The 19,669-nt window shown below is 48.2% G+C and overlaps 1 protein-coding gene across 1 annotated transcript in view; it reads right to left on the bottom strand.

Annotated features, from left to right (window-relative positions):
- EBPL (EBP like) overlaps window positions 1–19,669 on the bottom strand; it is a 313,408-nt gene that overhangs the window by 110,541 nt on the left and 183,198 nt on the right. Inside the window, exon 3 of the mRNA XM_069639930.1 lies at window positions 8,371–8,509. Coding sequence (XP_069496031.1) covers window positions 8,371–8,509 — 139 coding nt within the window. The remainder of the gene's footprint in view (window positions 1–8,370; window positions 8,510–19,669) is intronic.

Here is a 19,669-nt window from a genome sequence, read left to right as displayed (position 1 = left end):
GCGGTAATCTGCAGTGTTCATATCTCTTTCCCCCCAGTGTAAATGCTGTCCGGTATCTACTCTCTTCAGCCAGAGGGATTGAGAAAAATGCGTTTTTCAAGTCTACCACTGTGAAGTGTGATGCCGCTTTTGGAATGCTGCATAATATTGATGCAGGGTTCGGGACCAAAGGGAACTCTTTCTGAATTACATCATTTAGGGGGCGTAAATCCTGTATCATCCTCCAAGACCCTCCCTTTGCTTTTTTGATTGGATAAATACATGTGTTACATGGGGAGTCTGAAGGCACTATTATCCCTTGTGCTAGTAGTGCATTTATTGTCTCTCTTATCCCTTCTTCAGCTTCACGGGACAATGGATACTGTTTCACTCGGGGTAAAATTGCTCCTTGCTTTAGTTTTATTATCACAGGTTGTACTCCATGCAACAGCCCTACATCATGGGGGCCTGTTGTCCACAAATCATTTGGTACGAGTCTCATGTCATCATCAAAAAATGACGGCGGTGCTCCTACCACTGCCATAAGTTGAGCGGGGATTTCCCTAGCTTGAACCAGAATGTCACAGGGCATCGCTATTTCCATTACAATTTCACCATCCCCCCCTGCATCTGAAAAGAGATCCTCGTCTGTTAAGTCTCTTAGGGCGATGTTGGCATTCGTGCACAGTACTGTTCGCCACTCACATCCTTCCATATCTAATCCAATCACAGCAATCCTTTTCGCTGACACCTGTACAGCGTGCAAGTCTAATGACACCACTGACACTGGTGCTGTGTCGGGGCACACTATGGGGCAGAAGAGGAACTCTGCTGGAATCCTCCAGTCCATTTTTCTCAGTTCTGGAATTATGAGGGCCAATGTCTTTAGCCCTTCGATGAACATTTCCTCATTTTCCGGCAACCCCCGTACTTCTTGTGTGGTTGTGTGGGCTTGTACTACCAACATTGTACGCAATGGGCATATTCCGGGTGTTGAACACACTATACCTCTCTCAGTGAATGATATGGTCATGTTGAGTTTACTCAGGAGATCCCTCCCTAATAAATTTATTGGTGAGTGTTCATAATACAGCAAGGGTGTCTTTACAGTCTTACCCCCCACTGTTACATCCAATGCTTCTGTGTAAGGAACTTCAATTACAGCCCCAGAGAACCCCTGCGTCTCTAACTTCCGGTTAGATAACGGGAACCGGCCCTCTCTAATGCATGATTTCTCCGCTCCCGAATCAACCATGAATATAAACTGCTTGTCTCCTATCTACGCCCCTACCAATGGTTCCTCTGCTGCATCGTAGGTGGTAGATAGAACTGGACACGCACGTTTTCTCTGTGGGCTGTCCTATGCGGGGTGTCTCATCGCCCCCCCCTTGATTAAAGACGCTCCCCGAAACCACTGATACGCCGCTATAGGGTGCTGGTGCGGGGGCCCCGTTTGCTGTTGTCGCAAAAGGGTTGCCTGGCGTATACTGCATATTGTCATTGTTTTGTAGGTGGCTCTGTGTTCTATACTGGTGTCTCTGTTGTTGCTCATTATTTCCTTGGCCTGGGTTTATCGGTTGTTGTTGTCCCATTGGAAGACCATATGGGCTCCCCGGGTGGGGATGGCCATAATGTTCTACCTCTTGGAACCCGTTGTTGGGTCTGCTTCTGCACTCCCTAGAGTAATGCCCCCATCTCCCGCAGTTCCAGCAACTTCCTTGTGCACCTCTAGGACCCTGCCATCCATTTCCTCCCATTCCCCCGTACCCCGGTCCGCCTCCTCTTCGGCCCCTATATCCACCTCGTCCCCCTCGAGGGGTCCACTCTTGCCACTGCGGACCTCCGCCTTGCTCCTGCTCGTTCCACTGCCGCTGGCCCGCTCCTGCCCAATTAGTTGCCATCCTTCCTTGTATTGCTACCAGCCCCTCCTCCTCTTCATCACCCTCCCTGTTGTGTGGGAGCGCGGCAACTGCTGCTGCGACCTTCACCAACTTTGTTTGCACTAATTTCGCTTCGTCTGCCAATCTTTTCTGCGCCACCTCCTTCTCCCTCTCCTTTATTCTCTTACAATGGTGCACTATTATGCTCTGTATTTCAGACCATCCCTTCGCTTCAATACCTGCTATCTTGTCGAGTGCCTTTTGCACTTCCTTTGGGAGCCCTCTTTTTATAATGAAATAAAATAAAAATGTCGATTGATGCCAGGGCGTACCCGTTTCTGCTCTCCACATCTCTTGGACCCGAAAAATGTAATCCATAGCCTCCTCCCCGTCATTCATCGTTCACTGCATTACTGACTGTAAGTCTGGCGTATCTGGGAACGTTTCTCGCAAGGCATCCCACACCCTGGCACGCACTGTGTTAAAGGATGCTCCGTCATGGCGGTCGCACTCTAATGTTATTCCCGGGAAACAGGCCTTGACCCATACTCTATCAGCCTGATCCCCCACTGCTGATACAAGCAAACTCTTCACATCTCCTATTGCTAGGGGTACCCCGGCAGTGTGTTTCTCAAAGGCGTATATCCACTTACTTGCTCCTCCCGATAGCGGGGGCAATAGCTTTAATAAATTGGCTTTATCCATCTGAGCCCATGGGATATAATTCGGCCTCCCTCCTCCCCTATGTATCAACGGGAGCTGTAGCTTTCCTTTTGTCGTTGCATCTACACCCGTTTTGGCTGCTGATGTTCCCAGTGATGCCATTTTCCCCACCCTGTTCCTTAATCGTCCCGTCCACTCATCATCCAGCGTTCTCATTGAACATGTGCCATCCACCCCTTCACTTCCCCCTCCCATTGCCATGCTCAACCTGTCGCTTTCTTCCAAATCGTCCCTTATATCACATAGTAGTTCCTCTCTGTCCCCTATAGGCCTTTCTTCATTATCAATACTTCCCTCTCGTGTCCCTACTTCAATTATTCGTGTCGGTTCTTCCTCAATTCTGAACAGGATCTCACCTTTTTTCCACCCGTCTTCGAGTGTTCTATTCTCACTTGGCGCTCTAGACGTGCGCCCTGATCTTGCTGCATTAAGTGCTGTTTGTTCACATATGTCTTTTATCCTTGAGAGCTCATCTTTCGCTATTGAGAGCCTTGATTATAAATCATCTGTTAGCTTTTCTATGTCCACCCTTTGTGTAGTTGCCTGGGCTCGCTCCCTTGTACTTTCATATGGTGGGGGTGCCGTTGGCCGGTGGGGTGTAGTAGTTGTCGGGGGAGGCACATAAGTGGGGTCACTGTACCCTTCTGCGGGCACAGGCTTGTTTAATATTGGGTACAAGCTTATTACCTCTATTGGTGACTCTTCATTTGACAATTCTTTAGCATCTTTCTGTATCATCAGTGGATTGTCTGTGGTGGATGGTAGGTCAGGATTTATTGCTGGTGCTTTAGGCGGTGGTATCTCTTCAAATAACCTCCAGAGATCCAATATTTCCCTCCTATTGTGCAACTGCTTCCCCTTGTATTTCAAACAAATGCATGTGGCCACCATATCCAGAATACTTTTGTCAAATGGCCCTCCCTCGGGCCATATCTGGGGTAAGCCCTCTCCCTTCAGCTCTGTTATCCATTGGTCATGATATTTCTTAATCCGCTCCGCGTACCCTGGTAGGTTCTTACAAATATGTGATAAGGGTGTTTCTGCCCCCATCTTTGTGCCCTCCTAGTACTTGTGTGTCTCGGTGTGTCCACAACTATAATGTATATGTATTACCAATATTATTTTTCGTTTTCTACTTCACATTCAATAATGGGCTCCTTTGTGCTCTTCCCCCTGCCTGCACAATACAAAACTGGCTGTACACAGTTTCTATTCTATCCTCTTTGGGGGGGGCACACACAAGAGCAAGCCATCAGGAATTTTGACAATATCAACCCAGAAATCAAAAAGGTACACACTCACTTCACCTTGTCATTTTTGTCTTCAAGAGGCTTTATCCGGCCACACTTACCATGACCATTCAATTACTATGCATTTATAGCCATTTTACACACTCACAGTATCAAATTGTCTGCTGACGCATACGAGGTGCACACACCTCTCTGTAACACTCTATTCACAATTTAGGCTGCCCTCCCTTTCCTCCCTAGCCGGCTGTCCCTGTCCGTCTTATTCAGATATATTGATGCGTATATATATATATATATTTTGATTTACTCTTCCCTCTTCTAGTAGAACTCCCTCTCTCTTACCTTCCCCCTAACGTTTTGTACTGATCTCACCTTTACTTTCCCCCCAACCTTAAAGAAAAGAATAGAAAAAAGAAATAGCAGTCACTAATATATTCTCTGTGTCCCCCTTTGCCAGACACTTTTAACTTATTATCCACTTCTTCATATATTCCCAGTACTAGTCAAGATAGCACTATGCGGCGCCGCCTTCCAACCCCTTTCGGAGCTAGGTTCCCGTCACTTATATCTCTTATTCACCTCTTAATCCTAATGGCCATATGCAAAGAAAAAGCAAAGAAAGTTTAGGATGATCCTTAGTAGATCTGCGTACCCCCTTTTCTACCCCTCTTCGTCCTCTGTCCTATACTTCTTCCCCCACTCCCTTTACGATTGCTCGCACTCAATACTCACGTGCCCGTCTTGAACCGATAGTCTCCGAAACTGGGTCCGTCCAGGCAGTGTTGCCGTTCGCTCAACAGTCAGCCCCGGCTCCGGCGAGCAGTACTCAAAGGGGATTTTTCAACCGGGATCCCGTACCCTCTCTCTATTGAGTGCGCACTTCTTAGTGTACCGGTCGCCGTTGGCGGGCAGCCTCCCGGAGCCGGCTCACCGTGCGTATCCCTTTTCGACCGGAGATTCTCGTGCCAAAAGGGGACGGTAATGTTAGGTCGGGAAAAATAATGACAGTAATCACGCTTTCGGGGTCACCACTGAAGGCAAGCGTCCCCAACCAGCACGATCCTCCCCGCAATGAGAGACAATGAAGGACTCTCCCAAGTCGGGAATAAAGCCAAGACAGAGTGCGGGTGAGCTTAAGTGGGAGTTTATCAATCAGAATAGGGCATGCAAAGAACTCTGCAAACTCCGAGAGCGCTCTGTCTGACAATAGCAAAGACAGGCGTATATATTTACAAAATACGTCATAAGAACCTACATACTATAGGGGGCACAAGTTCCATGGGATTGGGTGGCGATGACTAACTATAGGCGCTGCTGCGATGCGGTTGGCTTTGGCTGGAAGGCGTCACTGGTCAGCCTCGTGGGTTGGGCTGGGCCTGGCAGGTTGGCTGAGTTCATCCGGGCAGTGTTGTTGTGCCATCGCGGCCAGTGTCAGAGATGAATGTCTTTTCCTGACTTATTTGCCCTAGGCCATGCACACCGCAGTCATTCAGTCATTGCAATATTATCTCCTTTAGTAAATCTTCCAATAGGTTATTCTACAGGTTAATGCAACACAGGAGGAATGCACCTTGTGAGGGGTCTGATGGTAATACGTCAGGACATGGTTACCAGTGTCCTGTTGACCGGGGCCACAGGTCGAGGTGCTAAGCTTCAGGGCCTGGGACGGGCGGTACAGGTCTTTCTGTCTTGTTAGAAGTTGTTATGGATGTGCCGCTGTGTGTTGTCAAAGTATTGGGTGTCCTGATTGCACAGGGCCATAAGTCTACGATGATCCGGTGGGTTGCGGGGTTTACGAGGGGGCGCCTTTAGAAGTGTGTGTGTTCAGGCAGAGGTTTACTGCTGTGCTGTAAATAATGCAGGTGGCGGGCCGTGGCCTTGGGTGCTGCAGAGGGGGCTACAAATCTTTGAAGCGGCTCCAGTCTGGTTGGGGGAGGTGGAGCAGTGCGGCGCGGGCCTCGGCTCCCTTGTTTGGCAGTCTTCGCAGGGTGGGAGGGGGAATGGCCTTGCACATATTCCCAAAAGGTATCTTCCTCGTGTGATGCCGACTTTAGGTAAAAACATCACAAACATTTGAACACTCTATAATACTTATTCAAATCACTTTAAAACATGCATTTCAACTTTGCTGGATGTGTCTCGATTATATCCAGTCTGAGCACCTTAGTCGTACACTATGTTTTAACAACTACAGTATTTAGTTATATGCATATACATTTGCAGTAAGTGAGGTAGTAGTAAGGTTGGTGGAGTACATAGAAAATGACCCGCCGCTGTACGTGACGGTGGTGGCACATAAGGGGCTTAGACATACACACATGACAAGTGCATTCTCGCACATCCTTCACATGAGCCCTCTGTATGGTTACATTCATCTTCTCGTGTACTCTAGCAGCATTAATTCGGTTATGGCGCAAGACCATGGAGTGTAAGTTTCCCAGTGATACACGTAACAAATAGATCCCTGGAACGCTCCTTTATTATTAGTACCCAACTGCAGTGGTGTGGGCTCGCCATTGCTTATATCATGGAAGCATGTTTTCTATGTTTATACATTTTACAGGTTTTTGTAATATAAGAGATTTTGTGAAGAAAAGCATACTTTGCAAGCGGTCTTGGTATTAATATGTAGAGACTTTCTGCCATCTGATGACCATTTTACCGTTCTTTTCATCGCCCAGGCCTGCTGGCCGGGTCATGCTGGGAGCGATGATACGCTGCGGAAGGTGAACTGTTACAATGTTAGTATCTTATGCTAGCTCATGTCCGTCTTGTTCGTGGGAACGGGCTCACAGCGGATCTGCCAGGGTGCTACTGCGACAGGGATAACTGAAACTTCTCCGAGGGTGGGGGCCGCGCTACAGTGCGCTGATCTCACACCATCTTTAGTAGACAAAATGGTTTCTAAGGCCTAGCGAAATTCAATACGTGCGGGCAATGTCTTCAGCAGGTGAGCCATCCACCACCTGGGCCCTGGTGGTAAGGAGGGGGCGCCTGATGAGCCATGGCCCTCACCTGGGGTGGAGATGTAGGCAAGGGGGGTCTTTTGGACCACTCCTCCCCTACACTGTCCTGAAAAACATAAAGGCTCCATTCGGAAGGCAGCTCTTCAACAAGGTGAAATGCGAGGCGCTGGTGAGCTAAGACTCGGATTTGGTGTTGTTGTATACCCGTAAGCCTTAACAAGTGATGCGCTACCAAACAGTATTGCTGTGTGAGCTGCAGGGATAAAGAAAGGGCTAGTACATGTGTGTGCAAGGTGTGGTGTTTCACTCGTACTGAGATTTGGTGCTGTTGTATGCCCTTAAGCCTTAACAAGTGATGCGCTACCAAACAGTATTGCTGTGTGAGCTGCAGGGATAGAGAAAGGGCTAGTACATGTGTGTGCAAGGTGTGGTGTTTCACTCGTACTGAGATTTGGTGCTGTTGTATGCCCTTAAGCCTTAACAATTGATGCGCTACCAAACAGTATTGCTGTGTGAGCTGCAGGGATAGAGAAAGGGCTAGTACATGTGTGTGCAAGGTGTGGTGTTTCACTCGTACTACCTGCACTAGTGGATATAATGAGTTATAGGGAATATATGCGGGGAACATGGTGAATAATGGGAATGGGGCTTTTACCATGAGGGGAATTCTACTGGAACACTTTCAAATAGCGAGTTTTTCCGGAGCCCACTGGAGAGGTATGTGGTGAACGCGTAGTCAGTGATACCACCAAGGTCTTAGCATATATGGCTGTTTGCTCTCTCCTTCCACTTGCAAAATGAAATGAATGGAGCTCTCAGTCAGTCCTCCCTTGTCATTAGCAGCAACTTATTAACTTTGCAAAAGGGTGCACTGACTTTATGGGGTGTAGAGGCGTTCCTCCAACAGAGCGCCTGTAAATAAGGTATTGCTGCAGTTATAGTCTCGTTAATATCTGCAGGCTGAAGAATGTCAAGTTTCAAACTACTAAGCAGACATTAACTTCCCTTGCCCAAGGCATGAATGGCAGTTCTCCACGTGCACAGAGAACACCAATTCTAACTTGCCAAAGATGAATTATCAATCGCCAATGGCCAGTGGGAATTTTGTGACCTGGTGTCTGTATGAATTGATAAATGTCAAGTATATTTATTGTATGCCGATGTTCATTCTGTTTGTAACAATATTAAATAAATAAAAAAAGTTAAACAAAAAATTATACTTTCAGGGATTAGTGGGGTTGGTTAAAGAGTGGCGAACAGACAAATGCCCAAACAGGCATTTGATGCTCATTGGGGTGAGACATAGACCACTAAGATCATTTCACAGGGGTTAGGAATAAGCATTGGCTGGGCGCCAGAGTAGGAATTCAATCTTTAGCAGCTCGAGAAGTAAGGCTCGGTGGCAGTTCATGCGCAGCAACTGCTGTTTCATACAACAGTGCTTTTTCAAAGAATTGCAGGCTTGACATATTTCTACTCAGCGCGCCTTGCCTCGCCAGTTGGCACTTTTCCACTGTACAGTAGTGAACTGATATGTATCATTATATTGAACAAGTAGGGAGAGGAGCTTACCTGTAGTGCTTATCCTTGATGATGGCATAGATAAGTATTACTGCTAATAGCCCATCTACAACAACAGTAAGCATTTCTAGGGACACGATGGTCGGATCAGCATGCAGCCATCTTGCATCTGCATTTCCATATTCCTTCCCTATAAAAGAATATTTTTTCGATCAGTAGCAAATTGACATGAGCGTGCAAAGGCTTATGAGGGGCAGTACCTTTCTGCATGTTTACACATACTTGCTGAACAGGAAAACTACCAGAGGAGTTGGCTTGCTTTCTGGCAGTGGCGAAATCCCTCCAGCAAATGCGAGCACTGGAACCCTAACCACAAGTACGGTTAAAACAAACACAAGATGCGTCCTCTTATTGGTAGAATTTGCAGGACAGGTCTTAAACAAAACGTTACTTGCATCTATAAAGGCACAATCACTTTGACGCAGGAGCAGAATCTGTACCTGAAACAACCTGGGCCCTGTGGATGTACAGTGAGTCCATCTTCTGCATGGCAGGCACCTTGCACAGTCTAGCACTCAAGGTAGGTAGCCATTGGTATTGGAAGAGGGCCGCATCAGCTTGGAGTTTCGGAGATACTAAAAGTACATTTGGCTTCCTCTTACATTTACTCCTGGACCATTTTCAACTCTTGTAAAACAGATGAAGCATACAACACCTCAGGCCCGATTACAAGCTATATAACTATTTACAAAAAGAAGCACAAAACCCAATCTAGCCCTATTATTTTCCCACTAAAAGCTGACCAGTATCACAAAAGAAGACGTAATGTTCCTACACAGTTGGTGTACTGTGCAGTGCCCCCTGTCAAAGCCTGCAATCCTATATTTTCCTGGGGCTTTTAAAGGCACCACACAGGGTACACATACTCACGTGCCCCGTCAAGAACCAGTCAAAAAAATAATGCGGGTCACCCTTCCCGGTTTTCTTGGGTCTAGTCAAGCTTCACAAAAAATCACTACATTGACCAACCAAAACGAACATCAGTCGCTATTCTTTAAAGTGCTATTACTCGATTTAAACTCTCACAGAAAGGGTGCAATGCACCAAACCTTGGATGTTTTGTTGCAAATTTCCTCTTTATATCAAAGCGTCTTATATTTATGACAACAGCAATGGTTACAGAACAGTAAAAACAACTAGATTCACAGTAAATACACATTTTAAGTGCCTTATCTGTAATTCAGTCAATCGTGCATTCATTCATTACTAATCTTGACAGGAAAACATGTAGGCAACAACTGACATCTTGGACAAAAGAAGAAAAAACTATAGTGTGATGAAAGCAACACAAGAAAAATGTCTTGCACAGAGAGTGTATGTTTTAGGCTGCCTGTATAATGAGACCAACACACAAAGAGTCTTAAACAAAAACTATATATCTTGGACTGCCGACAGGTGTTTCGACTTATTAGGGCCTCATCTAATGATCAGTTCGAACTTGTTCACTGATCACGTGAAATGTTCAAAGTATTTCAGTAGCCCGGCTACAGCTCGTCAGGGCAGATGTATGTGTGTCCAAAGGCCTAGAAATCAAAAAAAATAATGCATGGGCTATAGTCACTCATCTCTGACCGTACCTAAAACGAAGTAAGTTAAAAACATACAAATTGTTCTCCCAATAAAATGGTGTGTGGCTGTCCAAACACCGGTGTGGGCAAACGTGACAAGGGGATCAACATCACCCTATGTACAGTGAACCCTACCGCCCGGAGTGGTGGCGAGAAAGTTGGGAACGACAGAGAGGGCACGAAAGGGGGACTCCATATCTATCTAATACACTCCCAAAAATAGCAAAAAATACTCATCCTAACATAGCAACTTTTTACACCATTGCAAAAATCCATAAGAACAGTAGCAATCGTCCAGGTAGGCCATCGTTTGAGCTGCTGACTCGTTATTAGAACCCCTGTCAGTATACACAGAACATTCTCTTAAGCCAGCCTTCGGACATTTTGGTCACTATGGATGTGGAAGCTCTATATACTTCTATTCCTCAAAGAAGATTATGTCAGACAAACGAGATGCTCCACTTATTCCTTTAACCAGGTTTATTTTGGAATGTGCAAGGTTGGCTATGATGGGAAAAAAATCTTGTTTAAAAAACAACTTTGCAAACAACAAAAAGGGATCAGCATGAGGGCCATGTTTGCTCCAGACGTGGTAAATCTATACATGGCCAATTTTGAACAGGTCTTTGTGTCATCGCTCACTAATTCTTTCCTCAACCAAGATTGTGGTGTGGAGAAAATATATAGATGATGTATTTCTGATATGGAGAGGATCGTCAGAACAACTTATTGAATTCCATAGATGGCTCAACATGTGTGATCTTAACATCAAGTTCACTATACAATGGAGTCACAGTAATGTGAACTTTTTGGACTTCAAAATCTTTAAAGGCCACCAGGGGCGCAGGAATGGAGAGAGCCTCTGCGTAAACCTCCTGTCCCAAGGTCCGTAACAGTGGTTTGAGCACCCACTTATAACCCCCCGGCCCACCAATGGAGATGGGACAGCAAGGTGTGTGGAGTGCTCCAGCACCCGCTGCCCCAAAAGCTGAGAAAATCAGCCCAGTTTCGTGAGAAACGGGCCGTTGGAACATGACGTGGAAACCAAACATGATTGCCCGTCCTCGGAAGACCTGCGTGCGAGGCGGCCCGGTCGCCTGTTGAGATCCTGAGGCGCTCCGAGGGACAAAGAGGGTGTCCAGTGGAGGCCCGAGACACCAGTGACACATCCACGCCATGCCGGATTGATCCCGCCACCTCAAATACTGCGAGGGAACACACGGACCGGGCTGGCAGACTGCATTGTGCATAAGAGCGGACGTGCTGCGCCACTAGTGCAGTACGCAGAGTTCAACTCTGAGCGGAGGGCCAGCTCAAGCGTCGGTGACGAGGAGATAAAATCACCCCCCCAGCCTGAATTGGAGGTGAGCCGCACCCATTCAGGAGTCGGGTAGTGCGACACAGCCCCTCCGGCTGGAGAGGCTCTGTGGCGTTTGCAGTCCCTTGCCCGTGGTGTGCACTGAAAACAACACGCATACAAAGTCGCACGTATGCATGTTTGAGAGCATTAAAGCGGAACACGGTAGGACACTGGGGCTTTGAGGGACATCTCTGTAATCCCCCCCAAATGATATACACTGCCCCCACTTTCACCATAAGGCGCGCAGTCCTGCACTGAGCCAGGGAAAGCGGACCAGGCTGTTGAGGAGGAGGGCAGGGCTCCGGCGTTGCGCTTCCATGGTCGGTCCATGAAGTGGGGAGCCACGAGAGGAAGAGGCCCTGGGGCACTGCCTACGCTTTGGCCGCAGTAGGGTTGGAAAGTAGAGGCGGAGCGTGACCTGGAGGACAGGGAGCCCGCACATCACAGGACAACGGTGAGGTGACTGGCAATATCGCGCTGCAGGGTGAGGGGGAAAAACAAACAAGGAGAGACCCGCTGATGGACAACATCAATCCCCCACTGATCCCCCATTATTACACAGCGCATGTGTGGCAATTTGGCAGCATGGGGGGCGGCGGCCCCTCCACAGCCCCCCTGACGGCCTCGGGCCCCCAGCAGGGGCAGGGCGGAGGTGGAGGCACCCTCGACAGACCATTCACAAGGTTTATTGCAGCACACATTGCCCTCCACAAATGATCCAAGCGGGAGGAGCCCTATAACAACTCGTATTGTGCTGTAGGCTTTGGCACAGGCCTGAGGTGGACCCTCAGAGGAGAACTGTACACCTGAGGAGGGGGGACCCCTGGCCTCGGGGCGTGTGCCATCCTCCTGGGTTTTGGACTGAAGAGGCACCCAGCCATCATGAATTTGCATTGAAATACACGAGCAGAGGGAAGAATGCTCCCCATTAGAGAACCACACTAGCAGAGAAGGCGTCCATAACTCACTGGTGGCTCAGATTGTGCTTAGGGTAGTGCAGGGGGCTGCTTGCAAGGGCTGCAATAGATCCCCTGGGTCCGTGAAGGACCAAAGCAGAGGTAACGTTCTGGCTCCCACAGGGCCCCAAGGAGATAATATCTGGTTTGCAGGGGAGTGACCAGGTTGCCCCCTGTCCAAGATTGTGCCCCTGTGGTGTGGGCCCCCGACACTGGGGCGTGTGCCCGACATAGGGGTGGAAACTGCAGACACGAGTCCAGGGAAAAGACCGGGCCAAGCGAAGAGGCGCTGGCCAGAACCGGCATCAGCCTTTTGGGTGGGCTCCCGACATCAGGGCATGTGCTCCCCTCCTGGGCCAAGGGAGATCCCAACAACCTGCACCTGAGGCGTTGACATAGTAGAACGTGAACCTGCCTGGGGAGGACTTAAGTGTCAGAAGTGACAGGGATACTCAGACGGCTTACACCAAGAAAGAGGCACGATAGCTGAAAGGACCAAGGGCCGAACACTGTGCCTCAGTGGTGTGGGCCCCCGGTACTGGGGAGTGGGCCTTGCAACACTGATCAACATAAGAGTGCAACAGTGCAGTCAGTCCCGGGCCGCTGGAGAAATAGGCAAATAAGGGATTGCATTTGCCCCTGGAAGGTGCGAGTGAACAGAGGAGAACGGTGCCCCCAGTGAGGGGTGAACCCCCAGTGCCGGGGAGGGTGCCCTCCTCCAGAGTATCAAACACATGGTGCACCCGACAATCTGACGCTGCCGACCAGAGGAGGCAGAGGCAGTGCATCACACATGCTAGGCTCTTGATACAAGGGGAAGCTCCAAGGGAGACAATGTTGCAGCATTGACCAGAACACGTGGAGACAAATCGGTCTCGAGGGAGGAGGCTGGGTTGTCTCGCATTCAGGGCCCGGAGAGAGCGTCGAGGCTGACCTGAGAGCAGATGATCCTTCTTCGGGGAACCGACAGCAAGCACAAGGAGTGGTGTGTTGCCACATGGACGTAAGGAAGAAATTGGCCCCCTTTGCATACACCCCACGTACCGCAGTTAGTAGAACACCAGAGAGGGACCAGGGACTAAAGATGGGAGAAGACGCGGGTGCCTCCAAAAGGGACATTTCGGCCCTCCTTGAAGAAGTGAGAAGCATGAGGGTGGACATTGGGGGTAGAGTAGACAAGATAACCAACAGAATAGACAAGATGGAAGAAAGATTGGTGGAGGCAGAGATCAACCAGTCCTTCATGGGCATGCTGGAGACCCAGATTGATGTGTGGCTTATGGAGGTTGAAAGAAGGGAGTAAGAAATCATCCTGGAGGTGGACGATTCGGAAAATTGTGAGAGGCACAACAACCTCTGGTTTTTCGGTATCCCAGAGAAAGAGAGGGAGACTGAGAAAGTCCTACGTAGTGCCCTCTTCGCCATCACCAAACTTATCTTTGAAAATAACGCCATCAACGAGGTCAAGATTCAGAGGATACACAGGGCCGGGGGTGGCGGCTAACGGCCCCAGATCAGTGCTGGTTCTCTTCCATAACTACAGTGATAGGCTCCAAATCCTGGAATGGGCCAGAAAGAAAGGCCCAGTGTTGTATGGTACGGCGAGGGTGTCCGTGTTCCAAGACCTATCGTACCTTGCCCTCTCTAAGAGAAGGCTCTGCGCCCCCATCACTAAGTGGCTGACTGAGAAGGGACTCAGATACAGGTGGGGGTCCCATTCTCCATATCGTTCGAAGTGGATGGATGTAAACATAAACTTGTATCGGAGTCAGAGATAAAGAGAGCAATGAGTGACCTGATGGGAGAAGGAGAGACCCACCACAGCTTAAGGGAAAGGAACCCGGACAAGGGTCGTGGAAAATGCCAGGAGAAAGGAGGAGACGGATCAAGGGCTCGCAGAAGATTAGGAAACTGAACTCTCCCCCGGTGAAAGGGGTTGGGACAATGGATGATGATGAACTGTTGAGAGTCGATGGCCCCTTCGGGGAGGAATACCCCCCTGGGCCTGGTCCTGGTGGCCCGGGGGGACCTTTTTCTTGCGCCTGCCTGAGGGTGAGGGAGATGAGTGCTTAGGGGGGTTTTTGGGACTTCATTTTGTGGATTGGCTTGTTATGTGGGGTGGAGGGTGAGGAGAGTATGGAGGAAAGTTTAAGGGAGACATGGGTGTGTATTTGGTGACAATAAAGGGGCTCAAGACTATGTGCTGTAGTAAGCAGGGGCCTCCGTTGGATGGGGTCCCAGAGGTGGCTCGGTTTTCAGCCCATTGAAGCCAACAGGGTGGAGCCGAGCGCTGGAGGGTGGAGGAGGGTGGTTCGAAGGTGGAGGGAGACTCTTGGAAGAAGGGAAAGTCATCCACAGCCTGCTCTTCCTGAAACAAAAATGTTATGAGAAAGGGGATAAAGCAGACTCATTGCTGGCAGCGTGGCTGAGGGGTCATAGAGCGGAAAGATGGGTTACGGAAATAGGGGGACAGGCCGGAGTAGCGGCTCGACAGGTGAGGGTGTCCCGGAGGCGTTTGCAGCCTTCTATGAGAAGTTGTATGCATCAGAAGTTCCCCCGAGGCACAGGAGGTGAGCACATATCTGGACGCTATTAACCTGCCCACATTCTCTGAGACTGAATCCTCGGTGTTGGATGCCCCCATTACCAATGGGGAAAGCACCGGCGGAGGATGGCTTCACCTCTGGGTTTTATAAAACGTTTCTCTCTGCCCTGCTCCCTTTCCTGACAAAGCTGTTTAATCATATCCTAGACTCGGGCAGAGCGCGGGAATCCTTCTTCCGCGCCGTGATTACAGTGATTCCCAAGGAGGGCATAGATCCACGAAAAAGTGGAGCATATAGACCGACCTCTCTCCTCAATACGGATGCTAAGTTGTACACTAGAGTTATTGCCACGCGACTTGAAGGATATATGCCGAACTTGATTAATTAGGACCAGGTGGGGCTCATCATGGGACATCAGGGAAAGGATACGATGCAGAAGACACTACGGGCCTCATTACGAGTATGGAGGTAGCCATGGTGCTATTAGCGGCATGGCTGCCTCCATACCTGGCTCCAATACCAGGGTCTGTGAATGAAGAATTACCAGGTCATTCCAACAGTGGAGGACCCGGTAATTCCTCATGCACAGAACCATTCCTCATTCCCATTTCAGTACCCATAGGGCTCAATGGGAATGGGGATGGAGCTAATAACGGGCCGGTTATTAGCTTCTTGGTCCCCTCGCGGGACCCGGAAAGGACGTCTGGTTTTACCAGACGTCTGTTCCGGGTCCCGCTAAGGGACCTCGTAATCAGGCATCCTGTAATGAACGGTGCCGGTCCCGTACTGGCACCTTTCATTACGGGACCGCCAGGGTCATAATGAGGCCTTACATCTTGTGCATGCATCACGGGACATGGGTGGGAACCCGTCCCTTCTTTCAAAAGATGCGGAGAAGGCCTTTGATCAGGTGGAATGGAGTTTTCTCAGGGCCGTCTTAGTTAAATTTGGGGTAGGGGAAAGGTTACTGCGTGGTATTCTAGCACTGTATACATCCCCTATGGCATTGGTGATGGTGAATGGGGGGATGTCCAGGTGGTTCTCGCTCGTAAGGGGGACCAGACAGGGGTGCCCCCTCTCTCCAATGCTGTACGCTCTGTCAATAGAACCTCTCGCCCAACAGATTAGGGATGACCCAGGGATGCGGGGCATCAAAATGGGAGGAGTGGAATACAAGTTTGCCGTCTATGCTGATGACATGATGTTACACCTGATTGAACCCATTACTTCCATCCCAGCGGTCCTCCGGATGATCGAGCACTATGGTGCTCTGGCCGGGCTGAAGATTAACAGAGAAAAGTCTATTATTCCGCCTTGATAGGGGTAGGGACAGGGACGCTGAAAGGTTCACCACACTTGGGCTGAAGGTCAGCGTGACTGTGATGCAATATTTAGGTATAAATCATACGAGAGACTTTGATAGCCTATACAAAGCTAACTTCCCCCTCCTACTTCAGATAAAATACACATGGAAATAACGAAATGGCAAAAGTTAACAGTATCCTGGTTGGGTCGCCTGAATGCTATGAAAATGGTGGTCCTCCCGAGGGTTTTATACCTCTTCCAGATGTTGCCAATATGCATACCAGAAGGGTTCTTTAGGGAGGTACAGGGGGCACTATACAAGTTCCTCTGGCAGGGGAAAAAGGCTAGGATCCGCAGGTCTACTCTGGTATTACCAACGGAGAGGGGAGGGGTTGGCCTTCCAGATATGAGGCTTTATTATAAGGCAACTCAGCTTAGGGTCCTGGTCCCCTACTAACACTGCCAGACAGTTCAATGGGTGGCGAGGGATAATTCCCTTCTGAACCCGGCCACGGTTGGGGAATGGTTGTGGGTACCCAGGAACACGCTCCAGAGAAGAATACGTGAGCACCCCATCCTCGGAACCATATGGGAAATTTGGAGACAAAGGGCAGATATGAAGGGGATCGCCACGTGGCCCTCGCCTCTGGGTCATCTGTGGGTACCAGGTATTAGGGACAATATACCCAACCCGGAAAGGTTTCAGGAGTGGTTTGAAGCGGGCTTGGAGAGGATAGGGCAGCTTTTCCAAGGTAATACATTTATATTGATAGCAAATTTAGAAGAATCCCTGGGCATAGGCAGACTCTCAGTATTTCAGTTCTTGCAACTAAAAGGGGTGCTCACAGATGCAAGGGTATGGGATAAAACAGGCAGAGAACCTACCCCCTTTGAGAGGATATTGGACAGTAGCATTGCGATGCGAGGGTTAATCTCTGCCATGTATGTGGCCCTATTGCGGGCGGGGGGGCGAATATGGAGAACCTGAGAGAGCGATGGGAAAGGGACTTGGGGGTGGAAATTGATGAGCCCCTCTGGACCAGACTCTGCAGTGGTGCCCAAAAGACATCTCTATCATGCCAGTACAGACAGTACGCAATTAAGTTCCTACATAGATGGCAGTATGACCCAGTCAGACTGTCAAGATGTTTCCAGATGTGAGTCCACAGTGTTGGAGGGGATGTGAATGGAGGGCAGATTATTGGCACATGTTGTTGGCTTGCCCTAGGATACAGGTCTTTTGGGATGAGGTCCTCAGTTAGGTTAGAGATTTGGAGGGGATACCTAGGGACACAATCCCCATCTTTTGGCTTTGTTTCGAATGGAGGAAGGTGAAGGGGGGCAAGGGGGTGCAAGCGGGGACGTTGTTGGAATGTTATTTCTTAGTGGTTATGGTTACTTTTTCTTTAACTCTTTGGAACGATAAAGTGATTAATGTTGTAATGCTATGTTCTCCTGCAACATAATATTTAACAAAAAATGTATGTGAAAAAAGTATAGTTGGGACAGCGGATTCCCTTATTCAGAAAGCCCATGGATCGTAACAGCCTTTTCCATTACACCAGTTTTCACCAGGCTGGGTTGAAAATGAATCTTCCATATGGCCAATTCCTCCGTATTCGGATGAGATGCTCAGACAAGAAAGACTTTGATCTTCATGCCGATCAACTCAAGACCAGATTTACTTGAGAGGTTATCCGCGGAAAATGGTTAGGTGGGCCGTTTTTCAAGTGGATTTGTCACCAGCAATTGATTAACAACAGTAACCAAAGTCCAGAGCTCAATTTTATAGGTATGCATTTTGGTTGTGGCATTTAGTGACGTGTAAATTGTTTGTTGATGTATTCAATAGGGAAGTAATAAGTATAGACAGAGCATATATTCTAATGTTAGCCATGTGTTCTTGTAGACATTTATGAGTACAATATGATGTAAGGAGTGGGGCAGATTGCGTTACCCACTCGTGTCCTGAAGAAAGCCGGAGCAGCAATGGGCCGCAATTGAGGGTTCATATATTCTGGCTGAAACAAGTGTCAATGACTATATGTTATGACAAAATAGACACATTGAGAAATAACTAGCTGCATTGTAATGAGTCAATCATATTGTTAGTTTGTAGAGTGGCATGTACTCGTATAAATGAAGTGAGTGACAGTTGTGTCAAAAATGTTGTTTTACATTTTGTATATTGTCTACTGGTGGAATCTATAATTGGAAATAAATAAATATGATTTATTTGTACCCATTGAGATGCACGATTATAATTAGAGTGTGATCAGTTTTGTCTATTACTTTAGGCCTTGATCTGTGTTCATTTTGTTGAATTACAGATAAGGCACTTAAAATGTGTAGTTGCTGTGAACCTAGTTGTTTTTGCTTGTTTGTAACCAATGCTGTTGTCATAAATATAAGACAGTTTGATATATATAAAGAGGAAATATGCAACACGACATCCAAGGTTTTGAGCATTATTGGTCATTGAACCCTTTCTGTGAGTGTTTAAATCGAAAATAAGCACCTTAAAGAATAGCGACTAATGTTCGTTACGGTTGGTCAACGTAGTTATTTTTTGAAGCCGTCAAGAACAGTACCATGCTGGCTCATGCTTTTACTTCAATATCTTTTTTATTTGGGGGGTCCCCCCATGCCCAACCTTCACCAGCACTATTACCCTTTCCCTCTCTGCACCCCCTTTTTAGCCATTAAACCACAAATACATGTATTTTTCAATGTATTTTTGAAGTAATTACCTTTGAGGTAAATTACTTCAAAAGTAATTACTGTTGTGGAAACAACATCAGACCTCTTCAACCTTTACATTTATGCTCGACTGCGCTGGCCAATGCTTATTGCGAGGAGTTGTGGGCCCCCCAAGAAGTCTCAGCCTAAGACTGCATTGTCAATACAATTATCATTATTATTATTATTATTATTATGATATTTATTGAGCGCAGACCTAGCTTAGAGAAGCAACGGAGCACTTTACAGAGGTACACACCAATACAGATACATAACGGAGTGCTTTACAGAAGTGTACATTACAGACGCATAACGGAGCACTTTTCAGTGGTAACAACCAAACAGATATACAGCGGGGCATAGGATACAGAGGGGGACAGAGGAGGGGTACAGCTATACCGAGTGGTGGGAAGGAGAGGGGCAGGCGGCATCTAGTGCGTCAGGTGCACGATGGGCGACGTGATGGCCTAGGTGTTGAGGAGGAGAGACTCCTTGAAGAGGTCGGACCTAAAATTACTTTATCCCTCTTGCAAACACTGGGGCTGGTACAGATTACCTATTACGTTCATAGTCAAGGGCAGTTTATGTTGCACCAGAAGTCGGCTGAAAAATGTCAAAGGAGTGCTGGATTAACAAAGCACTGTCTCTCACAGAACTCATAGGCCTGCATTTGGTGGCACATATGAATGCCTTAAAGAGCTGACACAGTGGGTGCTTGCCCTTTACAAATACCTTTGGTAACTGAGGTATAGCCTGTGGCCATGGGTAGTGGCCCGATTGTCTGAGTCATGACAAAAGGCCATGACCCGGACAATG

The sequence above is a fragment of the Ambystoma mexicanum genome, chromosome 7q (genome assembly GCF_040938575.1).
Source record: "Ambystoma mexicanum isolate Mex_15411 chromosome 7q, UKY_AmexF1_1, whole genome shotgun sequence".
In the NCBI taxonomy this organism is placed as follows: Eukaryota; Metazoa; Chordata; class Amphibia; order Caudata; family Ambystomatidae; genus Ambystoma; species Ambystoma mexicanum.
The sequence above is the reverse complement of the archived record's forward strand: the minus strand, read 5'-3'. Positions and strand labels throughout refer to the sequence as shown.